The sequence below is a fragment of the Oncorhynchus kisutch genome, linkage group LG9, assembly GCF_002021735.2.
Source record: "Oncorhynchus kisutch isolate 150728-3 linkage group LG9, Okis_V2, whole genome shotgun sequence".
Lineage (NCBI taxonomy): Eukaryota > Metazoa > Chordata > Actinopteri > Salmoniformes > Salmonidae > Oncorhynchus > Oncorhynchus kisutch.
Genome location: NC_034182.2, coordinates 11,419,195 through 11,442,297, shown reverse-complemented (window position 1 = coordinate 11,442,297; position 23,103 = coordinate 11,419,195). Strand labels below are relative to the sequence as shown.

The 23,103-nt window shown below is 44.1% G+C and overlaps 1 protein-coding gene across 1 annotated transcript in view; it reads right to left on the bottom strand.

Annotated features, from left to right (window-relative positions):
* The window catches only part of LOC109896313 (cGMP-inhibited 3',5'-cyclic phosphodiesterase A-like), a 95,895-nt gene that overhangs the window by 24,330 nt on the left and 48,462 nt on the right, over positions 1-23,103 (bottom strand). The window contains exons 3-9 of the mRNA XM_031832736.1: positions 14,301-14,558; positions 7,323-7,480; positions 5,689-5,816; positions 5,168-5,402; positions 2,937-3,010; positions 2,617-2,801; positions 1,908-2,383 (exon numbers count right to left, since the gene is read on the bottom strand). Coding sequence (XP_031688596.1) covers positions 1,908-2,383; positions 2,617-2,801; positions 2,937-3,010; positions 5,168-5,402; positions 5,689-5,816; positions 7,323-7,480; positions 14,301-14,558 — 1,514 coding nt within the window. The remainder of the gene's footprint in view (positions 1-1,907; positions 2,384-2,616; positions 2,802-2,936; positions 3,011-5,167; positions 5,403-5,688; positions 5,817-7,322; positions 7,481-14,300; positions 14,559-23,103) is intronic.

Here is a 23,103-nt window from a genome sequence, read left to right as displayed (position 1 = left end):
AAAATTCTGCATTTTGACATGTCCCTCTGTGTATAACCGTGTGAGAACTTTGGGTCGACAAGGGAGGGGTGGGTGGAGAAAGTTATATCAGGCCATATAGGTCCACTAATACATGACTCGTAAAGGCCCAGTGCACAACCCCAGCACCCCTACTCCCTGCGGCTATGCCTCTGTGCACAGTCTGTGACTTCTAGCAAGATTTGAACTCACTTAATCCCAAAATGTTCACCATCATTGTAAAACCGTAGTTACTTTGGCGCGTCGATAAAGTCATTTCTCAAGCGTATTATTTATTTCATGTGATTAAAGGTCAGCCCTGCCAAGTGAACCCGAATTCTCGTTGTAATGTGGTGAAACTATTTCTTTTAAATATTCGTTTCAAAAGAAAAATGTAACATTTAATAATCAAATCATAGTGTAAAAACAGTGAGCTGGTCCTACTCTTTCTGGCCATTTCTGGTGTTTTGTGGTAGGAAACTGGGTAACACATCAACTCTGTTACCCACAGATAGACAGACAGGCTAGACGTGTTTAAAAATAACTTTCCAGTGACATACTCACTTTTAAGTGTATAATCTGTTCCCTCATAACCAATTCATGTTGTCGACTCATCCTATACTCGTATTTGTGGCCAAAGCATAAATTGGAGAAGAAAAACACATCGTCAACCCTGTTACGGTCAACCCTGTTACGGTCAACCCTGTTACAGTCAACCCTGTTACTTTATTTGGCACTTAATAGGCACTGTTATTATCTATGCATAGTCACTTAAATAACTCTACCTACATGTACATATTACCTCAATTACTTTGACACCGGTGCCCCCGCACATTGGCTCTATCCGGTACCCCCCTGTATATAGCCACATTATTGTTATTTACTGCTGCTCTTGAATTATTTACCTCTTATCTCTTACTTTTCTTTTAGGTATTTTATTAAAACTGCATTGTTGGTTAAGGGCTTGTAAGTAAGCCTTTCACTGTAAGGTCTACACCTGCTGTATTCGGCGCATGTGACAAATAAAATTTGATTTGATATTATAGTCATTTTTTATGAACTTCTTGAGATGAGAACATGTTTTTTTATTAAGTTGAACATGTGCTATTCATGACAGAATGTTACAATTAGGTGAAATAGAAAGTTGTTTTTCACCAAGATACACTTCCGAAATGGAACTCATTTCGTGGAACGACCCTACTGCCGTCTTGGTGTACAGTACACTGCAAATCCAATTACTTGTAACTCCTGTTTCAACCAGTAGATGGCAGTGTAATCCCACCCATATCTCACAGTGCTTTATTCACAGGCATCCCTCGATGGCCAAATCGGTGAGTGGATTCCTCTGTCTATCAAAGACCCTAAATTTTGGAATAGCTGTTCCTGTCAGGTAAGAGGGGCAGACACCATTGAGGCTTTTACATCACGTTTAAAACCCCACCTTTCTAGCTTGGCCTTTAATCAGTGACTGTTTAAACATCATATGTGTTTTATGCTCTTTTTATTCATACTCTTTACTGCTTCCTGTTTGCTTGAACTATTTTTCATTGCATTGTCGTAATGTATTTTCTTAATTGTGTTGCGATTTTAAATGCATTTTAAATACACTTTGGTTTAAAGTCTGAGCCATTCTCTCTTGATTCACGATAGACTGTTTTCACCACAGTATTCTGACTTGTTTACCTATCCTTACCTGGATGGGTCTGGGTTTTTCTCAATTGGCACTACAGTAGCTAACCTTACCTGGCTGAGGATGAAGCCTAATCTCCACGCGGTTAAAAACTATCCTCACCTCGCTAAGTCTCACCTGTTCTCACCTGACTAAGGCTGTATCTATCCTTACCTGGCTGAGGATGCAGTCAGACTGTCAGTGTGTCTTCTCCGCCAGGTTGAAGATGTGCTGTTCTCACCTGTACTCACTGGTTCTCACCTGGCTGAGGCCTGTTCTCACCTGACTGAGGCCTGTTCTCACCTGCCTGAGGCCTGTTCTCACCTGCCTGAGGCCTGTTCTCACCTGCCTGAGGCCTGTTCTCACCTGGCTGAGGCCTGTTCTCACCTGGCTGAGGCCTGTTCTCACCTGACTGAGGCCTGTTCTCACCTGCCTGAGGCCTGTTCTCACCTGCCTGAGGCCTGTTCTCACCTGCCTGAGGCCTGTTCTCACCTGGCTGAGGCCTGTTCTCACCTGGCTGAGGCCTGTTCTCACCTGCCTGAGGCCTGTTCTCACCTGCCTGAGGCCTGTTCTCACCTGGCTGAGGATGCATCCTGAGCGGCCATGTGTTTTCTCCACCAGATTGAAGATGGGGAAGTTCCAGCTGTTGAGTTGAGTCATCAGAGGATCCAACTCTGACATCACCAGAGGCTCTGGGTCCAGGATAGGCTGTGTGTCCTAGAGGTCAGGGGTCAGGATCAAGGGTAATTTCAAGTAGCTATGGGTAATAGTATGTTACAAGTAGGGTAGTGCACTTCATAGGGAAATAGCATGTTATTTGGTATTTGCTCTTCGAATCAAATAAATCATTTCATAATGTGTTGATTTATTGATATTGCAGCCATGAAATGTTTAGCATATTTGTAGACGCATTTTCATTCCACTCAATGCATTTCTATAGAGGAACCTACCTCTAGAGGTGGCATTAGGGGTTGCAGGACGATGCCCTCAGGCTGGTACGACCTGCATCCGTCCTGGGTGTCCGAGGGCTTCTTGGCCCCCTCCACGTCCTCCTCGTTCTGTGCAAAGTCACTGCTGTCACTGTGGTTGGTCTCGTAGGTGCTCTCACAGTCTGACGACGCCACTGCCGGGTCATCTTATAGGACAGAACAGATCAGGGGTCAGGGGTTAAGTCAGGTGGTTGACACGCTCACGACGTGGCAAATAGAAATGTAACACTAAGAGAGAAGTCATATATGGAGAAGTAGATAAGTGTCCTTTTACTACTTACCAGGGTGAGGTATTCTGTCCCCTTTGTCCATAGATCCCTCCCCATGGCTCAGCCTGCTGTACGGTCTACCACAGCTGAGAGAGAGACAAAGGACAGATAAACAAAAGATATTCAAAACATGTAAACAACTACGATATGAAAAAAGGCTCTACATTTATATCTAATGGGAGAGGAGAAAAGAGAACAAGAGGATAAGCGAAGAGTTAACCACATCAGTAGCGTTAGAGGAAACAAGGCCAGATAAAAGGCCAACGAGTCCAGGTCAGTGATCACTTCTCACATCATCAGACCAGCTGTTCTAGCTGAACCAGGATCAGCGACATTCTTCCTCTCAACACAGCCAGAGCCAAGGGTGTATATTTGTATTTATTAAGGATCCCCATTTGCTACTGCCAAGGCAGCAGTAGTCCAGGTGTGACAAAACTAGGGCCTGTAGAACCTGCCTTGTTGATAGTATTGTTAAGAAGGCAGAGCGCTTTATTATGGACAGACTTCTCCCCATTTTAGCTACTGTTGCATTAACATGTTTTGTCAATTACAGTTTACATTCCAGGGTTACTCCAAGCAGTTTAGTCACCTACATTTGCTCAATTTCCACATTTTTCATTACAAGATTTAGTTCAAGTTTAGGGTTTAGTGAATGATTTAACCCAAATACAATGCTTTTAATTTTTGAAATATTTAGAATTTATTTCTTGCCACCATTCTGAAACTGACTGCAGCTCTTTGTTAAGTGTTGCAGTAATTTTACTCCCCGTAGTAGCTGATGTGTATAGTGTTAAGTCATATGCATACATAGACTTTGCCCAAAGCCAGTGGCATGACATTAGTAAAGATTGAAAAAGGTAAGGGGCCCAGACAGCTGCCCTGGGGAATTCCTGATTCAACCTGGATTATGTTGGAGAGGCTGTCATTAAAGAACACCCTCTGTCTTCTGTTAGACATCTATAACGTCAAAAGCCACTCTGAGGTCTAACAAAACAGCTCCCACAATCTTTTTTTCGTCAAGTTCTCTCAGCCGATCATATCCACTCGTACAAACCATAACAAAACGTTTCACAATGGAAATGAGAGTTTCTATCGGACAGGTTCAGGTACAGTAGGTCCCTCCCTGTTTGTTTCCGTTTGGTTCCTAGTGAATACACCGCAGTACTCCCTTCCCATGTCAACAACACAGCCCTGGCCTCCATTACTTACTTTATCGTTTCCTTAATGTCCACCATCTCAACACTTATAACCCTCCCACATCCAGCCATTCATTATTGTCTTTATGTATTTCTTCTGTGGTGGACTTTTCTTCCTTAGATCACTCATCTTAATAACTGAACATCTTGTCGTCGCCATAAAGACAACCTATACTCCTTATCCACGTCCTCTTGTCTTAGAACATTGCAGCGGGACCTTCTCTGTGACTCTCTGGCGTGAGTCCATATGCCTCAGAGAAAGTCTCTTTCTATCTATTTCTCTCTCCTTTGACTGTCTCATCTCTGGTGTGAGTCCATGTGCCTCGCTCCCCTCTCTCTCTTTCTTTGACTCTCTGACCCTCTCTTTCTTTGACTCTCTCACCCTCTCTTTCTTTGACCCTCTCCCCTCCCTCTCTCTCTTTGACTCTCTCCCCCTCCCTCGCTCTCTCTCTTTGACTCTCTCTCTTTCTTTGACTGTCTCATCTCTCTCTCTGGCGTGAGTCCATGTGCCTCATAGGAAGTCTCTTCCTCTCTCTCTTTGACCCTCTCCCCTCTCTCTCTCCCCTTGACCCTCTCTTTCTTTGACACTCACCCCTCCCTCCCTCTCGCTCTCTTTGACTCTCTCCCCTTCCCTCGCTCTGACTCTCTCCCCCTCCCTCGCTCTCTCTCTTTGACTGTCTCACTCATCTATCTCTGGCGTGAGTCCATGTGCCTCAGAGGATCTCTCTCTCTCTCTCTGGTTACTCATCTCTCACCCTTTGTAAGACACATGCACACGGAACAGAAACACACACAGGACGATGAAGCAGCATGAAGCCGTTAAACAACGTCTCTTCTCCGATTCAGCGAGGCTGAGCTTAAAGCTACATGCACGACTTCCTCAGTCTCTGCTTCAGTGTCTTCTAGACAGCGCTGCCAATGATCAGTGAAGTAACGGGCAAGAATGCGACATTCAAGCTTTTCTCTGTGTGTATGTTCTGTACCTCTTTGTGACAGCAGAAAGGGCAGTATCTGTTTTGTGTATATCTGTAAGTACGTGTATGCTACCTGATGCAGAGAGATGGTGGCCCCCAGTGCGGTGTGGTGGAGCTAGGTGCACTGATGCTGTGTGTTAATGCTCTGTGTGGGGCCTGGGGGTCCACAGGCCTCTCTCCCTGGCTGTCCACAGGGTCCGGTAGGTCCACAGAGCAGGACTTGGTGGTGGGGCTGGAGACAGGGGTCCCCTGGACCGGAGGGGAGTGGCAGGGAGAGGCCAGAGGAGATATATTGGAGGGGGGGTAACCTGGAGAGAGAACAGGGTTATTAGGAGGGAAGTCGCGTTCAACTAAATGTAACAAATCAGATCACGATTTAAAAAAAGACAAAATAGAAATTGCACATACTGCCCACACACATGCACCGACACAGGCACACACTGAATGGACAGAGAATGGGTTGACCTGTCTCTTGCATCTCTACATGGCCCCATAACATTAGAATCATTCTAAATGACCTGTTCTCTTCTGATGCACTAAAAATATCACTCTCTGTTTGTCACGCAAAGTGTCTACACACACACACTCACACACCTGGTCTGGTCATGCGTCTGTTGTAGAGGTGGTTGGAGGTGGCTGAAGCGGAGTAGGAGGCAGACATGGAGCGACTCTTCGAGATGGTGAGCATTACAGAGCTGTTCCACGACTCACTGTTCACCATGCTGGAAAACACACGGGATATCAAAACCTCAGTAAGTCACAATACTCTAACACACAGGATGCCACAACCACAGTCTGTCTGCACTGTCTGTTGAATGCTGTTATGGTGAACCGTGTTGCTTTTCGCAATTAAACAGAGCATCTATTCAACTTCCATTGTCCCTGAAGAGTGGCAGATCAGACACTACCATAACACCATCACCTCCACAATATGAACCCTCCACTCTTAGAAAGAAAAGTTGCTATCTAGAACATAAAGGGGTTCTTCCACTGTCCCCATAGGAGAACCCTTTGAATAACCCTTTTGTGTTCCATGTAGAACCATTTCCACAGAGGGTTCTACATTGAACCCAAACGGGTTCTACCTGGAACCAAGAAGGGTTCTCCTATGGGGACAGCCGAAGAACCCTTTAGGAACCCTTTTTCCTGAGATTGTACTGGGTGGTGACCCCAGCAGTATTTTAATCCTGCTCTGACATACAGGATAAAAATCTCCCTGGGACATTTATTCTAGAATGTTTTGTCTCCAGGAAGCCGCCAAAGAGCCAGACTGAAGTCTGCAGATACCGATCTGACTTCAGGATTAACTGTTACACTCTGAGCTTCAACCAATATCTCAAAAAGAGGAACAATTTAGATGATAAATAATAGCAGCAAAAGGGATGTTGTTTTGGCCCGAACAACACAGATTGGTCCCCGGAGAGTACAGCCAGTTCTGAGCCTGACACAGAGTGAAAATGGAATGAATCACAAAACTGGTGTGCATTATCATGTGTATGTCTCAAACAATCCTATCATCTCCGGTTAGGTGGTTTATTCTGCATATTTCTTACCCATATCCAAACCTTTAGGATCTACAAAGTGCTATGAGGTAGGGGTTAGAAGGTATAGGGTAGGAAGTAGAGGACTAGGGTCAGTTTAGGATTGGGCAACAGACTGCTGGATGCTAAAACGCAGTCTCTGTACAGATGAAGGCCAGCTGCCTTGGAGGAGCACTCCACAGGACTGGAGCCACAAACAGTCTCCTTCAAAGACAGGCATACACATAGAACATCCTACGTTCTCCAGTTCAAACTCCCACATGACCCATCCATCATTCACCACTTAAGAAAATATATCAGTGTTGCACGTGCATTATAGGTCTAATATTTCACTATTGTGACGGGCCATAAAGGAGGAGGGTTTACAGCTGGGGAGGGCCTTGTGCTGGCCTCAGGATGACCCCTACGGGAAGTTACTCGAGCAGCAGGAAGCAAGTCGGACGTCTGGATGTGGAAAGAAATAAAGACGAGCAGAGAGAGAGAGAGAGAGAGAGAGATAGAGGGAGTCTATCGAGCAGGAGAGGGGCTGCTACCTGCATGGCGGTTGACTAAGAGTGAGATAGGGAGAAAAAGAGGGAAAGACGAAGGAAATATGAGAGAGAGAGGGAGAGAGATGGCGAGAGGGAGATGGAGAGAAGGAGAGAGAGAGATGGAGAGAAAAGGGTAGTAGAGGATAGTGCATGATACCTGCATGGTGGACTGTCGTGGAGGGGTTTGATGCTGGCAGAGCGGTCTCTGCGTACAGGTCCTGGTTCTATGGTGGGAAGACCTGTAGCTGAGGTGGTGGTGGTCCATGTAGAGGAGATCCTTCTCAGCAGGCCTGGAGGCAGGCTCCGTCGCAGACGCTACAACACACACAACGTTGTGGGTTCGGTCCAGCTCTCTGAACAGCTAATCAAATCAAATGGTATTGGTCACATACACACATTTAGCAGATGTATTTTGCTACACCCGCAATAACATCTACTTGTAAACATTTGATTCTCTACTCTGCACCGACAACATCCTGGACGGGAGACCAGAGGTCAACCACTACAGTACAGACATTATGAAAGGAGAAGAACATTTGAGGTAGGCAGATGATGGTTTTCTGGTTGATAAGGGAAAGTGACAGATGAAAGACCTGGAGGAATGTCCTCAGAATCATTTGGTCGGAAAAGTGTTACTTTTTAACCACAGTAAAATGTGGCAAAACAAATCTGTGCCAGGTCAAATCTTCCAATGACTGCATGATTCATTATTATCAGTTCAAATAACATAACACATGCTTGAGAGATTAGTTTGAATTCATTTTATTTTGTGATGATACAAAGCATACTGTATAGTATAGTATTAACTTAATCTTAATGAAACTAGTTTTATCCATATTTTGGTAGATATGTTTTAAAGTAGTGGATAAAAGCACCATTGTTCATTGACTAAAGAGAGAGAGAACAGAACCAGAGAAAAGCCTTGCTGACAGGAACATTAATATTTCACTCTTTCCTGGGCTTGTGTGTGTGTGTGTGTGTGTGTGTGTGTGTGTGTGTGTGTGTGTGTGTGTGTGTGTGTGTGTGTGTGTGTGTGTGTGTGTGTGTGTCCCAGCATATTAATCCATCTGAAACACACACACCCTGTGCACACCCTTATTTAGTCTCACCTCTGCACTAAGTGCCTGCATGCATTATGAAGTGCTGGCCTTGTAAAACATTAAAAGATTTCTGTGGGAATGTCTGTCAATGTTCACTACATTACAGGGTCTTTCCAGCATGGGGAGGTGAAGTGGGGATGTATGTGTGTGGACGAGGTTGAGAGGAGTGTGCGCGTGTGCGTGTGCGTGTGTGTGTGTGTGTGTGTGTATGTATGCATGCATGTACAGTTGAAGTCATAAGTTTAAATACACTTATGTTGGAGTCATTAAAACTCGTTTTTCAACCACACCACAAATGTCTTGTTTTTTGGCAAGTCAGTTAGGTAATCTACTTTCTGCATGACACGAGTCATTTTTCCAACAATTGTTTACAGACAGATTATTTCACTTATAATTCACTGTATCACTATTCCAGTGGGTCAGAAGTTTACATACACTAAGTTGACTGTGCATTTAAACAGCTTGGAAAATTCCAGAAAATGATGTCATGGCTTTAGAAGCATTCTGATAGGTTAATTGACATAATTTGAGTCAATTGGAGGTGTACCTGTGGATGTATTTCAAGGTCTACCTTCAAACTCAGTGCCTCTTTGCTTGACATCACGGGAAAAACAAAATAAATCAGCCAAGACTTCAGAAAAAAAATTGTAGACCTCTACAAGTCTGGTTCATCCTTGGGAGCAATTTCCAAATGCCTGAAGGTACCATGTTCATCTGTACAAACAATAGTACGCAAGTATAAACACCATGGGACCACGCAGCCATCATACCGCTCAGGAAGGAGACTCGTTCTGTCTCCTAGAGATGAATGTACTTTGGTGCAAAAAGTGCAAATCAATCCCAGAACAACAGCAAAGGACCTTGTGAAGATGCTGGAGGAAACAGGTACAAAGTATCTATATCCACAGTAAAACCAGTCCTATATCGACATATCCTGAAAGGCCGCTCAGCAAGGAAGAAGCCACTGCTCCAAAACCGCCATAAAAAAAGCCAGACTACGGTTTGCAACTGCACATGGGGACAAAGATCGTACTTTTTGGAGAAATGTCCTCTGGTCTGATGAAACAAAAATAGAACTGTTAGGCCATAATGATCATTGTTATGTTTGGCGGGAAAAGGGGGAGGCTTGCAAGCCGAAGAACCACATCCCAACCATGAAGCACGGGGGTGGCAGCATCATGTTGTGGGGGTGCTTTGCTGCAGGAGGGACTGGTGCACTTCACAAAATAGATGGCATCATGAGGAGGGAATTATGTGGATATATTGCAGCAACATCTCAAGACATCAGTTAAAGCTTGGTCGCTAATGGGTCTTCCAAATGGACAATGACCCCAAGAATACTTCCAAAGTTGTCGCAAAATGGCTTAAGGACAACAAAGTCAAGGTATTGGGGTGGCCATCACAAAGCCCTGACCTCAATCCTATAGAAAATGTGTGGGCAGAACTGAAAACGTGTGTGCGAGCAAGGAGGCCTACAAACGTGACTCATTTACACCAGCTCTGTCAGTTAGCGATGGGCCAAAATTCACACAACTTATTTTTGGAAGCTTGTGGAAGGCTACCCGGAACATTTGACCCAAGTTAAATAATTTAAAGGCAATGCTACCAAATACTAATTGAGTGTATGTAAACTTCTGACCCACTGGGAATGTGATGAAAGAAATAAAAGCTGAAATAAATCCTTCTCTCCTATTATTCTGACATTTCACATTCTTAAAATAATGTGGTGATCCTAACTGACCTAAAGGGAATTTTTATTTGGATTAAATGTCAGGAATTGTGAAAAACTGTACAGTTGAAGTCGTAAGTTTACATACACCTTAGCCAAATACATTTAAACTCAGTTTTAAATCAGTTCTTCATGGCTGGGATGGTGTTCTTTGGCTTGCAAGCCTCCCCTTTTTCCTCCAAACATAACAATGGTCACTGGAATTGTGATACAGTGAATTATAAGTGATATAATCTGTCTGTCAACAATTGTTGGAAAAAATAATTTGTGTCGTGCACAAAGTAGATGTCCTAACTTACTTGCCAAAACTATAGTTTGTTAACAAGAAATTTGTGGAGTGGTTGAAAAACGAGTTTTAATGACTCCAACCTACGGGTGTGTAAACTTCCGACTTCAACTGTATGTATGTATGTATGTGTGTGTGTGTGTGTGTGTGCCTCCCAGCATATTAATCCATCTGAAACACACACACCCTGTGCCTCCCGGGACAGTCTTGTCACCCTACTCTTTCTAAAGCCTCTGTCTCAGGACCATGGATTAGTATTTCCATTGGTTATAACATGAGTACAGTCATTGTCGTCCGTATGACATTTATATGACCTGATGGTGAGATAGACACAGTGTGATTGGCTCACAGACTCAGAGGCTTGGAGCAGGATTCAAAGGGTTGCAGAGGTCCAGATGTCTGATGCTATCGAGGTGAGCCATGTCTCTTCCAGTTACTCACAAAGACAGTCTGTGTCACAGCCAAGGGGGAGGGGTCAAGTCTCGTCCTATCAGGGTCAGGCCCACTTCCTCATATCAGCCCTGGTTTGTGTCTAATGGGCTCTAAACATTACCTCATTGAATCTATTCTGAAATCTATCTGGGTCTAAAAGCATGTCAATACTACTTTGCTATGCATAAGGTTCTAGTAAATTAAACTATATTGAACAAAAATATAAACGCACAGTACAACAGTTTCAACTATTTTACTGAGGTACAGTTCATATTTGGAAATCAGTCAATTGAAATCAATTCATTAGGCCATAATCTATGGATGTCCCATAAGTGGGCAGAGGCACAGCCATGGGTGGGCCTGGGAGGGCATAGGCCCATCCCCTTGGAAGCCAGGTCCACCCACTAGGGAGCCAGGCCCAGCCAATCAGAATGACTTTTTCCCCACAAAAGGGCATTATTACAGACAGAACTACTCCTGAGTTTCATCAGCTGCACGAGTGGCTGGTCTCAGATGATCCCGCAGGTGAATCCGGATGTAGAGGTCCTGGGCTGGCATGGTTGTGAGGTTAGTTGGAGGTACTGCCAAATTCTCTAAAACAATGTTGGAAGCGGCTTATGGTAGAGAAATTAACATTACACTCTCTGGCAACAGCTCTGGTGGACATTCCTGTAGTCAGCATGCCAATTGCATACTCCCTCAAAACTAGAGACATCTGTGGCATTGTGTTGTGAGACAAAACTGCACATTTTAGAGTGGCCTTTTATTGTCCCCAGCACAAGGTGCAACCAACACTTTATATGTTGCGTTTATATTTTTGTTCAGTATATTTAATACAATTCATCCATTTCAGGTGAAATTTTCCATATTATGCCATTGTGATATACGCCTGGGATGCTGTTTTTCACTACAGTCTAATACAAAACATTGGTTTGGCTGCATTTGTCAGAGGAAAAGGTTTTGGGGAGAATTCAAGCTTAAATAACTTCTCTAATCTAACACCATTATCATCAGAGGTACACAGTGTGAGCAAAGCAGCTTTTCCTCTGGACTGCATTTAGCAAGTCTCTCTCTGTCCCAGGCCCTTAGACTGAGTTAAACCCCCCCCCCCTCTCCCCCCTCCAATATTCCGGAGTAGCACATCTCTTCTCTGGAATTTCAGAAAGTGTTTTGTCTTGCAGACCGAGCTTCACGACGTCGAGACGGCTTTCATACAAGAAACAGAGATGGAACTGCACAACCAGACATCCCCTAAAACAAACCAGTTTTCTGATCCGAGGGGAGAAGGAAGGAAGTAAAGGGGCAGTGTGGACTGGGTAGCAGATGTAAGGGCCTCACCTCCTCACTACGACCTTCTCTAAATTGTGTTTTGATTACTTTAAACCATCAGAGAGAGTAAGAGAGAGGGGGGGGGGGGGGGAGACGGACACTTATGTTGGACGGACACTGTTTTATTCAGATAGACTGTGTTGACACAGCTGTGGAGAATCCCGGATAAAACAGCAGCAGCTCAGGAACCAGATGCTCTCAGTGGTGTTTGTCTGTTATGGCTGTTATGATATAATGACCCCAGAGATGTAATTTAATGGGTACACAGTAGAGGTCGAGCGATTAATCGGGCCGATTTCAAGTTTTCACAACAATCGATAATCGGCCTTTTTGGACACCGATTATGACCGATTGCATTGCATCGGCGAGGAAACGGCGTGGCAGGCTGACCACCTGTTACACGAGTGCAGCATCAAAAGGACCTTGTGGCTGCAAGTAGTCAAGTTAAGTTACTAGCTAGCATTAAACTTATTTCATTAAAAAATCTATCAATCTTCAAAAAATCACTAGTTAACTACACATGGTTGATGATATTACTAGGTTAACTAGCTTGTCCTGTGTTGCATATAATCAATGCGGTGCATGTTAATTTATCATCAAATCACAGCCTACTTCAACTTCGCCAAACGTGTGATGATTTAACAAAAGCACATTTGCGAAAAAAGTACCATCGTTGCACAAATGTACCTAACCATAAACATAAATTCCTTTCTTAGAATCAATACACAGAATATTTAGACTTAGGGTTGCCACCCGTTTGATAAAATACGGTTCCGTATTTCACTGAAAGAATAAACATTTTGTTTTTTCAAAATGATAGTTTCTGGATTTGACCATATTAATGACCAAAGGCTTGTATTTCTGTGTTTATTATGTTATTATTAAGTCTATGATTTGATGTTTGATAGAGCAGTCTGCCTGACCGGTGGTATGTAGCAGCAGGCTCGTAAGCATTCATACAAACAGTACTTTACTGTGTTTGCCAACAGCTCTTAGCAATGCTTCCAGCACAGCGATGTTTATGACTTCAAGCCTATCAACTCCCGAGATTAGGCTGGCAATACTAAAGTACCTATAAGAACATCCAATAGTCAAAAGTATATGAAATACAAATGGTATAGAGTGAAATATTTGACTCGTCATAATTCCTGTAATAACTACAACCTAAAACTTCTTGACAGGGAATATTGAAGACTCATGTTAAAAGGAACCACAAGCTTTCATATGTTCTCATGTTCTGAGCAAGGAACTTAAACATTTATTTAACTTGGCACATACTGCACTTTTACTTTCTTCTCCAACACTGTGTTTTTGCATTATTTAAACCAAATTGAACATGTTTCATTATTTATTTGAGACTAAATAGATTTTATTTATGTATTATATTAAGTGAAAATAAAAGTGTTTGTTCATTGTTCATTCAGTATTGTTATAAATGTCAGTATTACAAATATATGCATAAATATCGACCGAGTAATCGGTATCGTTTTTTTTTGGTCCTCCAATAACCGGTATCGGTGTTGAAAAATCCTAAACGGTCCACCTCTAATACACAGCATACACTGTGCATTATAACGATGTTCATAGTTGACTAGCCACAATGACTAGTGCAATGCTTGGGTGTCTATGAGCCATGCCACGAGCCCAATGTTTTTCCCTGACCTGAAAACGTCACCTGACAAGGAAAAACTGGGCCCTAGCTACAGCCTACATAACCCTAACTACATCAGTGGAATCCATAAAGAGTTCAATGAGGCTGTTTAAGCTTCTCTGGGTATCCTGCATAGCATCACACGCTTTATTTAGTCTCACCTCTGCACTAAGTGCCTGCATGCATTTTGAAGTGCTGGCCTTGTAAAACATTAAAAGCTTTCTGTGGGAATGTCTGTCAATGCTCACTACATTATAGGGTCTGTCCAGCATGGGGAGGTGAAATGGGGATGTATGTGTGTGGACGAGGTTGAGAGAGTGTGTGTGTGTGTGTGTGTGAGTGAGTGAGTGAGTGAGTGAGTGAGTGAGTGAGTGAGTGAGTGAGTGAGTGAGTGAGTGAGTGAGTGAGAGAGAGAGAGAGAGAGAGAGAGAGAGAAGTGCTAACTAACAGAAAATATTAACATTCAAGGCGTTCTCATTGAAAATGTAGTTAATTAAAATCGGCAGAATAAAAAATGTACAGATTTTTCATGCACGCACAAAACCTGTGTATATATGTGTGTATGCGTACATACGTACACGTGTCTATAAAAGTACAGTAGCCTTTACCTTTGGGATGGCCAGTTTCTCTCTCTCTGGCCAGTCCTCGGAGTCGGAGCAGGTGTGTGTGTCGCTGAGTGCCTGCAGAGGGTTGATTCGAGGCCGGTGCAGCGGCTGCAAACTGATCTGGGTACTGAGCAGGTTACTGACAGCCCGCAGGGAACTGCAGGTGTTGGGGGGCAGAGAGGGGTCTGCCAGCAGGTCTGAGATCAATCCATGGGCTTCCCCCATCACCGCTATGTCCACCACCACACCGGTACCCGACGACTTGAGGAAGAGAGAAGGAGAGAGAGAGGGTGGGGGGGGGGTGGAGAGAGAGAGAGGGGGGGAGGAGAAGGGACAAGAAGCAAGGGAGTGTAGGGGAAAGAAAGATGGTGAAAGAGAGTCATTTGGCGCATCTCCTGTTCAGGAAAGCTGACGTGGTGCAAAGGTGACGCTATCACTATGCTAGGCAGACGTCACCGCATGCTGACGCACACCGATTCTGCCTCTGCCCTGATACGTACTGTACCTGTGTGTGGGGGGAGGGGGGGATTGCAGAGGAGGAGAGACAGAGAGGGCCAACAATGAGTTTAAGAGAGGGGGGGGGAATATGAAAGAGAGTAAGGGGAGTTAGGAGGGGACATGATATCCTCCTTTAACTAATTGAATCTCTAAGAGTGTCAGAGAAAACACAACCAGTGGGTAAGAAGGAAGGCTGTCTGAATCTTTGTGATTCATCCTGCCATTCCTTGGAATCCACATTCATCCCATACATATCCCAGGACAGTATGTGTGTGCATCTGTGTCACTCCAGCTCCCATTGAAAACTGGATATTGGCAAGGTCATGATAGAATAGACAGACTAGTGGTTGCTGTGGCAACAGACTAGCTTCTGTGGGTCACACACACACACACTAAACAAGCTGTTTGTGACAGGGGCCTCTATGTTTCGGCAGCCAGATGCATCCACTCTGATATCTGACATTAAAGCTGACAGGGAAGCCATGTCGGGGAGACAGTTTCACAGCAGGACACTGCTCTTCAATGGGATGTCTTTGCGTCTGCAACACGTTATCCATTTTGGAGTCCGTGGAGGTGGGATCTTGCCAGTGTAAAGCCGGAATGAAAAAAGACAGCTATAGCTCAATACAAAACAGACACATATAAAGAAAAGCCATCGAACGTTCAGACCAAAAGCCAGGCTGCCACACTACTGCTAGCACTAGTAAAAAATAATATTTAGATACTGTAGATCTCGTATTAAGATGATGGATGAGCAGCTGACATTGTTTAGTCTCTAAGCATGGAAGCAGCTAATCTTATCCAAGACAACTCTTAACTCCATACGAATCCATACAGCTGTGTGTTCTGAGTCACACACACACGCACGCACGCACGCACACACACACACACACACACACACACACACACACACACACACAAAAAAACACAGTTTTTTTTATCGCTTTGGTGCAAGTTTGTGGTACATTTTCACAACTCTTAGCGCAAAACTCAAAACAGATCAACAACCTTTTTTTTTCTAAAAGTACAAAACGAAAAATTATACAGTCATCTTTTCGACAGACTTACTGTTTCATCTAGAAATACATGTTTCACATAGCAATACATGTTCATACAATGCTCACATTACTTTTATGACTCTTCTCTTTTGTTAAAATACATTTTACTATTACTTAAGGGGCTTTCACACCAAATTGGATTGATGTGTTTTAAACTTTTAAAAAATCTATATCTTAGTTTGGTTGGTTTGGACTGGTGTGAGCACTATCCACACTCGGGAGCACACTAAACAATGCACCGTGGTTCACTCCAAGAGGGTTGTCTCGGTCCCGATTCAATTCGTACGGTGGTGCGGTTCACTATAGTTGAGAACGCAGTCTGGACCAAACACAGGATAAGAACCAAAGTTCCGCATTATTATTGGTTTTTTGACTGCGAGCATTTGATGAAATACACACATCATAAATTGAGATCTCTGAAACATTCTGCTAATGGCAGGGCATTTGTAAGCGCAGATTCTTACTACAGATTTTGAGAACTACATAATGAAAATGTATGTTTAGTAGAAACAAGTATGATACATACTCAAATGTACTACTATGATGATGACTAGGATTTGACTTCAAAGTAAATACTAAAAAGATCAGCGGTGTGCTGGATGTAACAAATCAAACTACAGTTTATTGGTCAGATACACAGACTAGCAGATTGCAGTAGGTGCAGCGAAACGCTCGGTGTTTCTAGCTCCTACAGTGTAGTAATACAACATCAACCCAATACCACTATGCAAATCATCCAGAAAGTCCAAAACAAGAATCTCCTATACAGTAAACATGTATCCAAAGTATAGCATGCTTTAATAAAATTGCATTGGCTAATGCAGTACTGTAATATATACCATGTACGTAGCAGACAGTTTTACCCAAATTGACAACAGTCCACACATTTTGGTATGTGACGCCATTGAGAATCGAACGAACAATTATGGTGTTGTTAGTGAATGAACTGAGCAGGACCACTACCTGCCATCCCCATGAGTCTACCACCCTCCTTATTTAACTAGGCAAATCAGTTAAGAACAAGTTCTTAGTTACAATGATGGCCTATCAAGGAACAATGGGTTAACTGCCTTGTTCAGGGACAGAACGCTCTAACCACTAGGCTAATGAGGAATGGAATGATATCAATTCAGACCTACAGTATGTCAGGCTTGGATTCGCCATGCCAAAAGGTTTTTCCCCAGGTGCATAAACAATGAGGATATTTACTGTGATTTCGATGAGAACCTATGGCCAAATGCTCAAGATGACTTGTTGCAAACTAACGCCTGCTAAATATGATGTTCCTTTCATTTGATAACATTGCGACATATTTTTCTTCAATGATCACACATGGGATATACATTTTGGAAATGTGATGTTCAGTCAATAATGGGGAGTGCTAGTGTATTGCCTAATGTGAAAACTGTGTAATGTACTTTCATTTGCAGTACTGTAACATACTACATACAAAGGGTCATTTTTTTTGCTATTGGATGAACTGGTTGTTAAAATAACTACATTGAGAAGATATCATTATGCTGTGTTTTGGTGATGAATCCTATGTGCTCGTTTATTTTTCACAGAAAACATATTTTGAATCAATGCTGGTGTGACGAAAGATGTCGACAAACAAAATGAACGCACAATGAAAGGGTTTGAATGTGAGACGGGCTGCGTTACAAGTGCTACCTTTTTGGAGTTTAGAACAATAACCACATATAGAACCAAAGCGATGAAAGAAACGATGATTGCCACGACATAGCACGGCCTCCCGTGTCTTTCCACTTTGACAACAAAACAACTGTAGTCAACGGGATAATACACTCCAGCTAGTTGTGATCACACTAGTTTAAAAATAAATCCTAATAATGTATTTAACGGTGCAAACCCTTCCCTAACCCAGACTGCATTGGGCCAATTGTGCACCGGCCTATGAGGCTCCTGATCATGGCCCGGTTGTGATACAGCCCGGGATTGAACCAGGTTCGGTAGCGACGCCTCTAGCACTGACATGCAGTGCCTTAGATGGCTGCGCCACTCAGGAGCCCCGGGAGTAAGAGAGTGGTGGAGTCACTGGAGACTAAACTAAACTAACACATCATAACAGTACACTGTTAAGAGTACTGATCATTGCTGTCTGGAACATCTCCCGCTTTGTGACCATGCCTCTGTTGCTGTGTGTGTGTGTGTGTGTGTGTGTGTGTGTGTGTGTGTGTGTGTGTGTGTGTGTGTGTGTGTGTGTGTGTGTGTGTGTGTGACTGCTCTAACTCCTACAGAGGTGATAATTGTATAAATAACCTAGGGAGTGATGGGAGATGCTGAGAGCAGCCTGGATAGCAGTGACCATCTCAATCACACAGGGACAGTAGAGGGAGTCACAATAACACAACATGACAACTCCACAGCAACCTGTGCACCGCCCTATGAGTGTTGGTGAGACATTCAGTGGAAGAATGGAAGAGCTGGTGTCTTATGTCGAAACCCCCTGTATCCGTCACTTGTGCAATCTGAGGGCCCACAAAGCAACATCTCATGCTAGGACCGAGAGTTGTGGAACTCTGTTCTATATATCACAAATAAGACAAGAGGGACAGATGGTGTTATTTTTTGTTTCAGACGTTAGACAAAACCTTACAATAAATCCATGTTGAGTTTCCGATCAAAAATCAATGGAGCAGAGACCCACATACCACTGTGTGTGTGCTTCTCTGTGCGTGAGACAGCAGTCACCAGGGCGGATCAATGTGTTGACCTGGTAACCAATGCAGCACATGCAGGTCATCCAAGCCATGTCAGAGCAGACCCATAATGGGCACCTCCTGTCATAGCAGAGTTGGGCCATAATGGACGCCTGGATGCCAGTTGCCTGTCAATGTCAACTAGCCGCTCTCGCTGCAACAAGATCTCATAGTTTCCCTTCGAAATTCAACGTATTATGGATGAACGTCTATTTTTGAAGCATTAATTCCACATGGTTATAGGGTTAACACAGAAACAACTCAAAGGGTAACAGTTTAGGCCGGGGTTATTCAACTCTTACCCTACGAGGTCCAGAGCCTGCTGGTTTTCTGTTCTACCTGATAATTAATTGCACACACCTGGTGTCCCAGGTGGGTCTAAATCAGTCCCTGATTAGAGGGGAACAATAAAATAAAAAATGAGGTCCAGAGTTGAGTTTGAGGTGTTTAGGCAATTCATTCCGATTGGTTTAAACTTAAAACAAATCATTAAAAACAACGTGCTATTACCAGGAACACACGCACATGCACACAAACACAGTGGTATGTGGGTATCAGCTCTCTGCTCCATTGATTCGGGCTCCCGAATGGTGCAGCGGTCTAAGGCACTTGCATCTCAGTGCTTGAGGAATCACTACAGACACCCTGGTTTGAATCCAGGCTGTATCACAACCGGTCGTGATTGGGAGTCGCATTGGGCGGTGCACAATTGACCCAGAGTCATCTGGGTTTAGCCGGTGTAGGCTGCCATTGTAAATAAGAATTTGTTCTTAACTGACTTACCTAGTTAAATAAAGGTAAAAAAATGTTAAGTATTCTCACGTCTTGCTAGAACATTGTGAACTGCAGTGGCACAGCAAGCTCCAGCATCATAAGTTTGCACCCAGTGCTGGGCAATCGCTTTTAATCTTTTTTGTGTGTGGAGGAAGGCATATATCGACGTTTTCAAATGTCTGAAATGGAAGTTTATTTCTAGTGATCAGGCTGCTCTCCAATCTTCCCGCCCCCCTACAGCTCTTTTCCTTTAAAAAAAATAGTATTTACTATCTTGTCTCATCGCTACAACTCCCGTACGTGCTCGGGAGAGACGAAGGTCGAAAGTCATGCGTCCTCCGATACACAACCCAACCAAGCCGCACTGCTTCTTAACACAGCGCGCATCCAACCCTGGAGCCAACCGCACCAATGTGTCGGAGGAAACACCGTGCACCTGGCGACCTTGGTTAGCGTGCACTGCGCCCGGCCCGCCACAGGAGTCGCTGGTAGGATATCCCTACCGGCAAAACCCTCCCTAACCCGGACGACGCTGGGCCAATTGTGCGTCGCCCCACGGACCTCCCAGTCGCGGCCGGCTGCGACAGAGCCTTGGCGCGAACCCAGAGTCTCTGGGGGCACAGCTAGCGCTGCGATGCAGTGCGCTGGACCACTGCGCCACCTGGGAGGCCCTAGCTCTTTTCCTTTTACTTCTCTTTCTTTTCAGTCCCGTTCCCCTCCTCTCTTCTCTCTGTTTCCGGTCTGTACCCGTACCGGCAGACGTGTTAAGTGTTAGGGGGAAACGGTTTAGTTTAGGAAAGGCACGTCCACAGCAATAGGCTAAGCTCTTGGATGTCGATTAAGGCAGCCCCCCTCACACCTCTCTGATTTAGAGGGGTTGGGTTAAATGAGGAAGACACATTTCAGTTGAATGCATTCAGCTGTACAACTGACTGGGCTATCCCCATTTCCTTTACTGTACAGAGCAAAGCTGGAATTACTGTAAGCAACATCATTAGAATCAGCTGCAAGCACCAAGAATCACCCTCCACAGATCTGGGCAATAACAGACACAAAAACACAGACACACACACTCCCCTAACAGCCTTGGTAAATTACACAGTGCTCAGGGAACATTGGTATTTCCTTCCCTGAATTACTGCAAAAACACAAACTGTAGAGTTTCTTTCTGACCACTGATTCCTCTGGAACTTTTTTCACACCTTTGCAACTGAGAGGAGAGGTTTTTTACCATTCATATTTCATAGTAGAGCCATTTCAACCAGGGAATCTGGGAAAGTACATAGCCACAATAAACTGTGCTTCATAGGGTAAATCTCAATTGTCTAAAGTGGTATCCTTTCCATATCTACTTTCCTTCCTTACAGATGTTGGATTTTAATGTTACCTATATTGTCACAGCAAAATACATCCTGCAACAACCGGATTTTAACGTGTCGTCTAGAAATGTTGCTTGATTGGTGGATAGGCTATGCCAAAAGTATGAAAAGGCCAATAATGTTAATATAACCGTTGTCACGATCATCGTAATGAGCGGACCAAGGCGCAGCGTGAGTATAGTTATTTTTAATCTCTGTGAAACAAACAAAACAATAAAAGACACACCGAAACGTGACGTCATGACGTGCACACAGGCAACTAAACACAAACAATATCCCACAAAACACAGGTGGGGAAATGGCTACCTAAATAAGATCCCCAAATCAGAGGCAACGATAAACAGCTGCCTCTAATTGGGAACCATATTAGCACCAACATAGAAATAGACATACTAGAAAACCCCCCTAGTCACGCCCTGACCTACTACACCATAGAGAACCAAGGGCTCTCTATGGTCAGGGCGTGACAACCGTGTCTTAGTGTGGGTTTTCATAGAATTTATGTAAATCACAAATTGTATGACTTTGTCTACGTGTGTCTGTGTGTTTCATCACAGACTTCAGGGTTAGATGTGGCCAAACATAAGAGAGCTGACAGTGACTCTATATTGAGTGATTTATTTTGAGCGTGAGCGAGAGGAGAGAGGGTAAGTGGACGGGAGACCTTGCAACTCCTTTGTGTGGGAGGCTTCCGCTTGCTCCATCTCTCTCCCCTCTCATGTCTCTGTCGGCCTCCAATAATACTCCCTCTTAGTACTCGGTAAACAGAGCAGCATCATAAACAACCGACCGCAGCAGAGCACAGGACGGACATTTCCCACATTCTCAGGTCAAACTGCTGTGTGATCAGATGAGATACCAGATAAATAAATACACAGACACACATGAACATGCATGGACACAGCCAGGGGAGTACACACACACACACACCACACTTTCTCGCTCTCTTTAGCAGTGGCACACACACAGATTCAAAAACCGCACTTTGGAGATGTTTTATAGCAGTTACAGAGAGTTGAAACAGGTATAGACACCAGTGTCCCACTCCCGTACAGAAACTCTTATGTAATCAGTACAAATGATTCATCATGACCATCTTGTTTACTTAAACACCTCGTATTAACTCCTCAAACACTGGAACCCTGATGACTGACTCACCAAACAGATCTAACAGCAATGCAGAAAGAGAGAGCTAATAGATTCCTCAAAGTAGCCTGATGCTCTGATACAGATAGATGTGGAACAGCTAGGGTATGGGCCCCAATTGGCACCCTACTCCCACTGTAGTGCACTACTTTCGACTAGAGCCTTATAGGCCCTGGTCAAAAGTAGTGCACTACATAGGGAATAGGGTACCATTTGAGACGCAGCCTCTCTCTATTGCTGTGCGAAATCAGCTCAACCTGAACAAAACCCATTAGAGTTCTCTTCACTCAGGTCTTTACGACATCCTGTGGTTGTGACATTCAACCATTACCTGGCAGTAATGGACTCTGGGTGGCTGGCTCATGTCCCTGGGAGAGAGAAAGGGGGGGGGGGGGAGATACTGTAGATAACAAGGTAGAGAGTGTGGGCCTGTGTGTATCTTCTTTACGTGAGTACCTGTGTATTTAGGCCAAGCAAGTGATAGTGGGAGCCGTTGTAGCGGAGACAGAGGTCAGGGAGTGGAGAAGTATTGATCTTGATGGGTTTAAAGACCGATCGCAAACAGACCAAGAACACAGAGAGGAGTCATTGAATGTGCGTGCACACGCACACACACACACACACACAGGAGAGACCCAAGGGAACAGGGTGTCAATATCTGTCATTGATGGAACAGCTTTAGGGTTGTAGAAGTAGTACTGTAAACCCGGACCCTTATTTCACAGTAACTACATTACCTATGTGATTCTGCATACAGGTTTAAAACTGCATATAAAGGGGGAAAAAGCTATGCAAACTAGAGGAATCCATTTTCCAGTACACTACGGAGCAGCGTTTGTTCTTTCCATCGAAATGGGACGTGTTCTCTCTCTTCTTATTCTCATCCCTTCTCCTCCTCAGACACCGAAAGGCACATGAGACCAGTTCAGGCGTAAGCACGGCTGTGTGTAATGTGTGAGTGTGTTCGGTTGTGTGTGTGCATGCATGTATGTGTCTATGTGCACGTGTGCGTGCCTGTATGTGTGTGTGTACAGATGGTGAGCTGAGTCCACAGGCAGAACTGAGTTAGCCAGGTGGGAAGTGAACAGCCCGACAGTTACAGACTGGCTGACATACACTGCAGCACTCCACTATTGCTACTGTCAACAATACACTAATACGGTATTACCCCAGTACTCCACACTATTGCTACAATCAACAATACTCTAATACAGTATTACTACAGTCAACA